The sequence below is a fragment of the Podarcis cretensis genome (genome assembly GCF_951804945.1).
Source record: "Podarcis cretensis genome assembly, chromosome: 10".
NCBI classification, from domain to species: domain Eukaryota; kingdom Metazoa; phylum Chordata; class Lepidosauria; order Squamata; family Lacertidae; genus Podarcis; species Podarcis cretensis.
The window spans coordinates 24,366,368-24,377,356 of record NC_137179.1 but is presented as its reverse complement, the minus strand read 5'-3'; the positions used below and the strand labels follow the sequence as shown (position 1 = coordinate 24,377,356).

The window sequence follows — 10,989 nt, the reverse complement described above, 5'->3', positions numbered from 1 at the left end:
CCGGTATAGAAGTGCAGCCTTTGTCCTAGTTGGACTTATTCCCAGATAAGAGGGAATAACTGGCGGAGAGTATTAATTCCTGACTGTTGATGGGAGATGGAGACCCACAACATATGGAGGGGCCACACATGTTTTCTCACAGCACACTACCCACCCTGGGAGTAAGATCCATTGGGCACCCCTAACCTTAAGTCCAGTCGTGGACGACTCTGAGGTTGCGGCACTCATCTCACTTTACTGGCTGAGGGAGCCGGCGTACAGCTTCTGGGTCACGTGGCCAGCATGACTAAGCCACTTCTGGCGAACCAGAGCAGTGCATACCCGGAGCGGTACCTATTTATCTACTTGCGCTGTGTGCTTTCAAACTGCTAGGTGGGCAGGAGCTGGGACTGAGCAACAGGAGCTCACCCTGTCGTGGGGATTTGAACTGCCGACCTTCTGATCGGCAAGTCCTAGGCTCTGTGGTTTAACCCACAGCGCCACCCGCATCCTACAATAGGGTTTACTTCTGGCTAAAGCCATGTATAGGTTTGTGTCATTGGGCACCAGGCCTATTCCTTTTGGAGGAATTTTCATGGAGTGCAGTGGAAGTTGATGTAAATTGCATTGCAGGACATTTGTTTAATATGCCGTCCTTAATCCAAGTTGACAGTGGTTTACAGTATAAAAACATGAATATGTATAACATAACAAACAAACAACAATACTTCATTCAGTTTAAAAGGCTGTAGATTGTTTAACCATCCAGAGGCCTGGTTATAGAAGAACATTTTCACGTGGCACCTAAAGATACGTAATGAAGGTGCCAGGCGAGCCTTCCTGGGGAGAGCATTCCCTAAGTGGGGAGCCTCCACGGAAAAGGCCTGTTCTTGTGTTGTCACCCTCTGGCCAAGAAAGGCCCCAGGTGATGATCATGGGGTCCGGGTCAGTTCATATGGGGAGAGGTGGTCCTTGGAAGTATTATGGTCCTGAGCCATTTAAGGCTTTATAGTGCCAATTAAATGCTCGAACTGTCTTGCTCCACTGAGCAACCTGAACACTGAGTTCTGCACCACAAGTTTCCAAACCATCTTCAGAAGCAGCCCTGTGTATAATGTTTTTGCAGTAATCTAACTTAGAGCTTACCAGAGTATTTGATTTGGTAGAACTGGTAGAAGCTTTTATGATATAATACTTCTTGAAGTGTTGTCAGTTGATAGGATATATCCTGACCCTTCTGCTATTTCATGGCTGTATGCAAAAAAATTTAGTGTGTTATTTTCAGTTGATTATTTCAAGGCCTGTTAGGTGTCTTGGAAGTCATTTAAAACTTTAAAGGTAGAATGAATTTTTTTTTAAAAAAAAAAACACCATTTATTCTATTTCCTTATCTTAAATTATTCTGTTTCTCCCTTTAAATTTGCAAACAATAAATAAAAAATAAATTAAAGGTACAATTAAAACATTAATTTATTTACTAGTTTTTAATCCTGTCATTTGTCCACTGAACTCAGGGTTCTTCTTTTCCCATTGTGCCCTTTCCCATTGCATCACAATAACCCTGTGAGGTGGGTTGTACTGAGCAATACTGTTTTGCTCAGGACCACCTCAGTAAGTTTCATGACCATGGGCTTGGTCTCCAAATTCCACATTTTGTGTTGCCTTGTTCGGAATAAGCACATCACAGAGGCTCAGTGGTATCTTTGCATGCAGAAGCTCCCAGGGTTAAATCCCCAGCATAGCCAGGCAGGGCTGGTAAAGAACCTTGTCTGAATCCCTACAGAGCTGCTAGATATACCAGTGATCTGACTTAGTATAAGGCAGCTTCCTATGTTCCTGTCCCACCTCTTGTTAGACATTACCCTTGCATACTAAATGAACTTTTGCAAAATTAAAAAAAACCATTTTCAAAATTAAAGTTAATTGCTTGTTGTTCCCCAGCAACTGGTATTCAGTGGCATAATGCATCTTAAAATTGAACTTGCATATAGCCATAGCTATTAGTCACAGAGAGACCTATTTTCCAGATTGTGAAATGGCCTAATCCCCATTATAACCTTCTAAGCTATCGATCATCACAACATCTTGAAGAATGCATGTGGATTAAGTTATAAATTCATGGAGTCTATACGTGACTTGCATTGGAATGAGCTAACTGTACTGAAAGAAAATTTGCACAACATATTTTAAAGGTTTACTTGGGCGCATTGATGCAGGGAATATTTTCTGTGAACCATGTTCTCTGTGCACACAAATGCATTTCAGGTGGTGATTCTGAGTCATGCAACATTTGCCATAGAAATCCATATCTGAGGACACTGGGGAGCATTATCTGGAGACAAAGCTGACTGTGAACTAGCATTTGGGCATGCCAGGCTTTCCCAAATTCAGACCTAATTGATGGAACTGAGGTCTACTGAAGACACGTATGACAAGTTCATGATCCATTACAGGAGTCTCTGTAAAATTTCAGTTAACAAGCCAAGATTTAATGCATGGCTTTGGTTTCGCTGTGATGAAGGGCTGTGGTGCTTTGGGGCAGTGCACTGTTTTGTGAAGGCCAAATATAAAGTTATAATACAATACAAAATAAAAACCTTCTGCTGCATTCCCTAAACACACTTGTTAGTCCCAAGGTTTGTACTATTCATAGTGCAAGCAACTATTTTATTTCACAACTAACTGTTGGTGCCTGTGCTGTAATTTGCACACAGTGTTATTGTGCAACCACGTGCAAAACCTCTGAATGCAAGTTGATTCTTGGCATCCCCATTTATAATCTGGTATCTGTCAATGCAGTTCGAGTAACAAAAGGCAGAACAGTAAAGGTAGACCAGTTTGTAGCAAACACAAACATCACAGATACTGAGCTAGCTCTTAAACACTTCAGCTTTATTGTACATTACATGAAACTTTTAGTAGCCAAGAGATTCACAAAGGAGTGAGCTGAACAGAAACCCTTCTAACTGAAGATACATTCCGCTGAAATAACTGTTAAATGCTGCAAATCACATGTGCCAAACAGTCCATTTTTAGCAGCCTAGTAAAGTGTTAGATCCATTATTTATCAAAAGAGGTATGTGTTTCAAGGCCTGACTGCACTGCCACTGGGTCTAGCAGTACCTGCTTCTCACCAAAAAATAAAAATAAATAAAATAAATAAAAATCTATCTAGCCATATAAAGTACAAACTCAAATATTAGCTCCCATGCGTATTGGCATAGCTTTTTTTCCATTTCTTTGCTTTTCAGCATTAAAGAGAGAGAGAGAGAATAAAACAAACACAATGATGTGGATCATTGAAACATGTGGGTAAGCTTCAACTTCAACATTTCAACTTGAAAAAAAACAATCCATGCATGAATTTTCTTTCCAACAGCAGCAAGAGGGAAGGGGCAATGCAGTGGGCCATGCTGTGGGAGTGCCATGGTAGGAGTTAAACTGCTGCAGTGCTGGCTGCCAGTTTCCAGTGCAGTGGCGGAGAAACACTGTGGCCAGGCTCTTTACTTTTCCTCAGGGTTGCATGCTTTCATATAGGAGTCAATGATATGTGGGGGCACCCCTTGCAATAGTAGTCTGAAGAATGAGACCCCACCTACGGACAAGGAGGAAGACAATAGTTAAAGCAATCAAGTGAACAGGTGTTTGCAAAAACTGAATTCCAGCTGTAAGTGTCCTGATATCACACAGGCATTGTAGGATACAGGTGGGTGGGTGGAGTGCAATAAGCTGAATCTGCTTCCAAGTAAACAAATTTAGGATTTGCAGCCTTGATGTATCTCTGACTGCAGCATTATTTTTTTCTTCATGTAGGGTGAAATGGATCCCTTGGGAAGAGGGCCATCAAGGACTCACTGGTTCCATGATCCAGATCAATCGAGACTTAGAACCAAATCAGAACCAGGGCAGACATCGCGTTTGCCATGGGAATGCTGCCAACAATGGGCTTGCTAATGACAAGCCATTGTTGGCCCCGCTGTAAAGTCTGCAAGTACTCGTCAGGTGAGCTGGTGCCATCGTGCTACAAGTCTCCACACCCTCTCTCAAGAGAACGTGATGGCGAGTCACATGTATCGGTAATGGTGGCAAGAAGACTCAATGTGATGCAACTGATCCATGTGGCAAGTCCTTGTACCAGACCAGAGCACACATGATTCCCAGAGGGATGCAAAAGCAGATTCCCAGTGGCAATTCCTTCTCCTCTCAGTTCTTGTTGTAACCCACCTTGGGGTCCTTGAAGTGTGGAGCGTATTTATTTATTTATTTATTTATTAAATAAAATAAATAACCTATTGGTAGCATTATGGTTAGACATTAAATGTGTGGCGTCTTCCGTGTCTCTTCCTTGCATCTTCCAGCAGTTGTGACATGACATCATTGCATTGCGTCACCTGCCTTTTGTCATCTATTGAAGTGCTGAATGCTGTCATGTCTTATCAATTACTTCCTTTCAATTATGCCACACCATGAAACATGAATCAGCCAAGTATAAGGTAACATTTTGTTCAGCCCTGAGAGCTGAGCAAATGGGTGCTTATGGTGAGATAGGTGATTGTTGCACAGCTCTCAACCCAACACCTATTTACTGCAGTCTGACTCAAACCACTTCATTGGTTTTGCAGTGGCATGGGGAAAATGGGGGCAGTACCAAGTTGTGTGGAGGTGAAATAAGTTACAAAATGTAAAGCAGTTTCCCCAATCCACAGCACACTTGCTTATAAGTGACATTAAAGTCAGCAGATCTTATTTTTCAGAAAACAGTATTTGGTACTGGTGTGCTAATATCAATTATTACACCTAGTAACAGTAATAGCATTTCCTTTGATGCTTTTTCAAGGTTTTAGGAATGTTCCAACTGAACACTTAAATCATTCTTTGGGGGTTTTTTGGTGGTGCTAAATCTGTGACCACAAAGAAATTAGGAAGCTGAATGCAGATCACTTCTGTGCTCACAGTTACAAATTAGAGAATAATATCTTTGCCCATCCTTAGTGCTAGTCAAAATGAGAACATTGCCTTCTTAGAAAGGGCTACTGTAGCTAAGGAGCCTTTGTGCAGAAGATTCTTCCAATGATTTGTCATTAGACCAAGAGAAAATAGGACCTGTTTGTGGGGTAGCACAGTTGAAGCTTCCACATGGTTCCTCAACATGTTACTGCGGCAATGTCTGCATGCAGGAAAACATGTGGGAAGGGATAATGATGTGATTAATTCCTGTGTTAGCCCCAACTAACTGGAGTGATGCTATCCACCCATTTTATAGGCTCTGGTGTGAGATGGAGCAACAGGAACCAGGAAACCCACCACTCCAGTAAAAACAGGTCAACAACCCATTGGTGCATTACAACGCAATAAGCCACATGTCCTTTCCATTGAGTTAATTAGCAATGTTGTGGCCAATCTTCTTTTGGGTACCTTTTTGATTACCCACGGGGTCTTCTGGGTAATCTGAGGGTAAGGTATGCTGTGGATTCATGAAGTAAAAGAGTTTTGTGTGTACAGCCCCTTCATTACCCTAGTTGAAGTACAAACTCTCAATAGTAGTTCCCTTAGCGCAGTGATGGCCAAACTTGGCCCTCCAGCTGTTTTGGGACTACAACTCCCATCATCCCTAGCTAACAGGACCAGTGGTCAGGGATGATGGGAATTGTAGTCCCAAAACAGCTGGAGGGCCAAGTTTGGCCATCACTGCTTAGTGTCCTGAGGCTCATTAAGGAGAGGGGGAAAACCCGAGAACCCCTGCTATAAGTGTCCTAGAATTGCCACCAGTTCTGGCAGTATGCGAGGAGTAAGCATAGCCTCTAATAACCAAAACTTACCTTCTGATGCATTTCCGATTCATGCCATAAACCTAAAACACCAGGACTTTCCGAAGATGAACTTACCAATTGCTTCCAGTAAGTTTCAGCTCTACAGAGTCATGTTTTACCACTGACCCTTAGGGAGGAAGCTTTTTCCACATTCAACCAAATGAAATTGCAAGTTGCATTTCTGTGCAATCTCCCATATCCAGCTGAAACTGCATTATTTGGATTGTCTTGACTCAAAATAATTAAGGCATGCCACTGAAGGATTTTGGGGTTGTTGTTTTTTTAAAAAAATAGGCTATGCTTTCCTAATCTTCAGTGAATAGAGAAGACAAGACACACATTTTTTTAAAAAAAAACTGGCATGCTTTTAAAGCATTCTTTAAAGTCACTGTAGTGTAATTTTTTCAAGTAAAATTAGGTTTGGTATAAATAGCGTCATTTCTTTAGGCCGCTGAACCTTGAGGCCACTTACTAGCTTTAAGTGCTAGAGTGCTCGGATAAATGGCTTGCTTTTTATGTAAAGTAAGCTGTTAACATGGCTCAGGCTTTGTTGCGTCCTGCTGAAGTTTTTATATCTGCATATGCTGTTAGTAAGTGGTTGCGTCACTGCAGGGAGTTGCTATCACAAGCATTTATTGGACAGATCCAGCGAAAGTTGTTAAGAGCACAGTGATATAAAAGTCAGTCTATTACAATATTGATTCTACAACCCCATTTTCATTAAATGACATAATGAAAATTATGCCATACGGTGGAAGGCTTTGTATGACGTAACAACAGACATAAGCTTCATATGCAGGGACCATATGAAAGCTTACCTTAGATGACACTATACATTCAAAAATCCTTACTGTGTAACTAAGGGAGAGAGAGAGAGAGAAGTTGTAAGCACTTAACTTGCTAAACACAAAAGTACAAAACTTGTTGAGTGAAATTATGTTCGCAACTATGATAAGATGACGTTTTAATCCTTAGTCATGTAAAAGACGTAAGAGAAAGAGAGGAAAGCAAATGGAGTGTCAAAATAGGCAGGGATCTAGCACTACTTCAACATTAACTATTAATATGTGAAGGTTTATTAATTGTGCAAAAACATAAATGATTGGCAGCTAATATAGAAGACACAATGGAGCCAATCAGATTGTGACACTAAAACTAAACAAGGTCAAATAAAACTAAACTAGATCACAGACATATATATATCCAGGATGTTTATCAGTACAGGAAAAAACCACACATGTAGTATTGAACTATTGATATATATATGTATGTATGTATAAGCATAGGTTGAAACTCTTAACAGGCAAAATTATCAAGTTTTGTGTACATAAAAAGTTGCACAATTTATGATGCAATCTTATACACACTTACCTGGGAGTAAGTCCCAGTGAACAAAGTAGGATTTACTCCCGAGTAAACATGCACAGGATTGCACTGCATATCCTAGTTACCTTTGTAAGTAATGCATATATCTCTTAAGAAACAGTGTTTATTCTACATGTGTTTGGGGAATGGTAAGAAGGGAAATATCCAAACTAGGTAGAATGGTTAGTATACAGGTTGCTATTTGCTATATAAGATTAACAGAACAATCCTATGCATATTTTCTCAGAAGCAAGTTCCACTGTGCTCAGTGGACTTAATTTCCAGGTAAGTGTGCATAGGATTGCAGCCTTAGTTTTGGAACTAATTATGTACAGTCATTTCATAATGTTTTTCTGCTCATTAAAAAAATTATAGGATTATAGGTAGCTCTTCCAGGCTATCTGAATGTTAAAATTAACTGCATAAACACACTTCTTTGATGTATGCTAGCTGCTGATACATAAGCAAAAAAAGTTACTTTAAGACATGAGTACAGATGAAACAGAAGTTCTCCCCTAAGGTCTTCATAATCTGGATGTTAGTACCTAGAGTCTTGATGAATTTGGCCTTTTTTTGCTCATGCCATATCCAGTATGCCATGAACAACTATATAATCTAAGAGCAAAGATGAAATGCACACTTTTCATGCAAACACATTTTATATAGGAAGAAAGGAATGGAATGGAAGGTAATGCCCAGGGGAATATGATTTCAGAAACCTGTTTCTGCCCCGCCGAGAAGATTGGTTCTCCTGGGGTAATTACGCCATGATATATCACTGCAGAATTAGAATATTTGTACCAATATTTATTCTCATTTGAAATTATTTTGCATAAATGTTTAACAGTGTCAAGCTTGTTTTATTTTCAGTTGGTAAACACCAGTTGTAATTTTTCAGTAGTTTTTAATTGACAAAGGAAACAAAAACCTGGACACATATCATGATTAAAAAAAAAAAACAATTAAAGACTTGTCTGCACTAGTCTTTTTTCATAGAATTTAACCTCATCAGACAGGCATCATTAAGACCTAGCTCCCAGCAGCTTGCTCCCTTCTGCGCTTCAGATGGGGGCAGTGGGAACATCAGTGCCAATTCAGGGGAGACCACTGAGCAGAGGAAGCATTAAGCAGGAATGCTTCTTATGCTACGCCTATGGTAGCTGTATGGTAGTTTGCAAATAATCTTGAATTGCAGCTGGTGCAGATAAGCTTCAACAATAAACAACGTGCCCTTTCGGAATCATAAAAAATATATCCTGAGCAGCAGAAGAGGTGGTGACTTAGTAGTTCTTTCAGAATTGGGGGCAAGTAATTTTTTAAAAACACACCAAAATGGTAATGAGTAGTTGTCCTTTTTAAGGATGATGGATGATGATGGATTTTAGTTTTGTTGCAGCTCATTATTTTCAGACCCACTGAAGTCAATTACGTGGGTCTGAAAATCAATTACAATTATTGGCTTCAGTGGATATGAATTGAACTTTTTAGTTCTGAGTACCAAACTAGATATGACATAGGAAATCCAAAAGGAATGCTGTCCTTGGACACGTTCATAGTAACCTGGGAGCTGATTCAGACTGGGACTGTGGCATTGGGGAAGGAAGGGTTCCCTAATGCCATTCACCCAAACTAAAACTGATCCTTTCCAAATCTGCTGCATGCTGCGTGGAGCAAATGGGAGTTCAAATGAAGCTGCCCATCAGCAGAGTAAAAATGCTTCTCCAAAAAGTTTGAAGCAAAGTGGAAACAAATACAAAACTGGAATCTTCTTACAATACCGTAGAAGTCCAGCAAATAAATTAAAAGTTCTGCTTCAGTGCCTGCAATACTTGGTTACATTCTTGCAATTGCTAATCTCTATACACACAACTAAAAAGAGCAGCTAGAGCCTAATGCTAGAACCAAACCCTTCTTAACAGGGACCAGCACTATTCATTTCAACTGGTGAGTGCAGCAGATCCAATTATCCACTCAACTGAAATGCAAATTAATGGCTATGCATATATCCAACCCCCACTGAAATGAATGGGGCAGCTTGTATGGGGAGAAGACTACCTTGTACAAAAGCATTTGATTCCAGCATCAGTGTACTGCTTGAAACACCTAAATGTTCTTAGGATAAGTAACTAAATGGATGTAAACATTGTTGACCTTGTGACTTGGTTATGAGGAAAGTATGAGCTACAAGCTCAACCAGTTTAGCAGGAAGGAAGTCTGCTGAACTGTTCTAAGGATGGATTATCAATCAGCTGGTTAAGTGAGAGGGGTGTTTGACTTGAGTTAATAAAACAGTATCAGGTACCAAATTTTGTGGGTAGGGTGTAGGGAAAGGGAAATAAACACAAGTCTGGGATGGGATATTCGCAATAAAAGGGATTTCTTTTCCAGCTGTGAAGCAAAATGAAATGCATGCTTTCAGTGTGAAGATGTTTAGCTTTTCCATCTCTGGAAGTTAAAACAGAATTTTATGGCTTGGGATGTAGTAAAAAAACTGTTATACATGGAAGGACTCATGGATGGAAAAGCTGTGAATATGAACATTTTAGAGCCATTTTTACCACAATGTATGAGTCACTGGTGGCATAGAAATCGTTGTGGCTTAAAAAAAAACAAAACAGTGGCATTTTTATCCTGGATTGTGAGTAATGTAATTACAGATTGAGTTTCTGCAGCAGTGTGGGATTTATAACTGGAAAGCTTATGCTTTATAATGAAAGATTAGTCCAACCTGACCTTTTAGGCTTGAAAATAAACGAAATGGCTTTTCTATAGCTAATTGTTTCTCATGTGGTGAACAGTGAGCTCTGCCTGGGATGATGCCATTGCTTCTATGTGGACAACAGAGTAAAAAGGAGTCAAGAAATAGGACTATCCCAATGCTCAATTCTATATAAGCACGGACATTCTGTGGGACCTCTGTCCTGTTTTGAGTTGGGCAAGATAACTAATAAATTACACAAACAGTTAATCAAAGTCCAGAACAAACAGAAATGCAATATACCAATAAAACATTAAATAAATTGAAAGAGAAACATATGGAGATCCAATCACATATCATCCTTGTATACTCCCTATAACGTTCTTGAGATGTATTATTGACATTCAAAAATATTTCACCAACATCTTGGTATTGTTTTCTTTGTGTGTGTGTGCTTTAAGTGGTTTTACAACTTCTTTTCTACTTCAATTGTTGTTGTTTACTTATTTAATGTAGGCCACCCAGAGACCTTTCAGTTATGGGGTGGACTACAAATGACACAAGTAATTAAATAAATGGTCAATAAATCAACTGCTCTCTCATAATAGTCTACCACCATTTCACTCATTAATTTTACTCACCCAAACTTAAAAACAACAAATAGGAAAATGTAGCTCTCTGCTATGATCACAAACATTAAGAAACTAGGCCTTATGACCTGATCTATATTCTCTCCCCTCAGAAACAATTTTGGGCTCATTGAGACAACCTTACCTTTAACTTCCAATTTGCATTCAACTTCTGCCTCACCCAGACTGTTGACAGCCTTGCAAGTGTATGTGCCACCATCAAAGGGGCTGGGCTTGCGGATCTCCAAGGTGCAAACTCCCTGGTTACCAAACATTCTGTACCGGGGGTCATTCATGATAACTATTTTGTTCTTCATCCATGTTATCTTGGGCTGTAGTTAAAAAAACCCAGCAACACAGAGTAGTTCACAACAAAGCAAAAGTTAAATTTTCTTTTGTGGTTTTATATCAGTTACCGTAGGTTAGGTTTTATATTAGTTAGTTGCATTTGTGGAGTGGGACACCTGTTTGGATTGTTTTTACTGTTATTTCCTAAATTCTATAGTTA

At 39.7% G+C, this 10,989-nt stretch overlaps 1 protein-coding gene and 1 long non-coding RNA gene across 12 annotated transcripts in view; one reads left to right on the top strand and one right to left on the bottom strand.

The window, feature by feature from the left end:
* Positions 1–362: 362 nt before the first annotated feature.
* LOC307225374 lies at positions 363–3,247 on the top strand. Its single transcript, XR_013842947.1, has 2 exons — positions 363–679; positions 1,935–3,247. It is a non-coding gene; the product is annotated as an uncharacterized lncRNA (long non-coding RNA).
* MYBPC1 (myosin binding protein C1) overlaps positions 2,851–10,989 on the bottom strand; it is a 99,868-nt gene continuing 91,729 nt past the window's right edge. For 8 of the 11 annotated variants that reach the window (XM_079992222.1, XM_079992232.1, XM_079992226.1 and 5 more), the window contains 2 exons: positions 10,627–10,813; positions 2,851–3,574 (listed from right to left, as the gene is read on the bottom strand). In XM_079992222.1, the coding sequence (XP_079848348.1) occupies positions 3,483–3,574; positions 10,627–10,813 (279 nt within the window). In that variant the 3' untranslated portion in view covers positions 2,851–3,482. Of the gene's footprint in view, positions 3,575–6,607; positions 6,648–7,873; positions 7,933–10,626; positions 10,814–10,989 lie in introns of all 11 variants that reach the window. The other 3 variants (XM_079992225.1, XM_079992223.1, XM_079992230.1) reach the window with 2 other exon arrangements.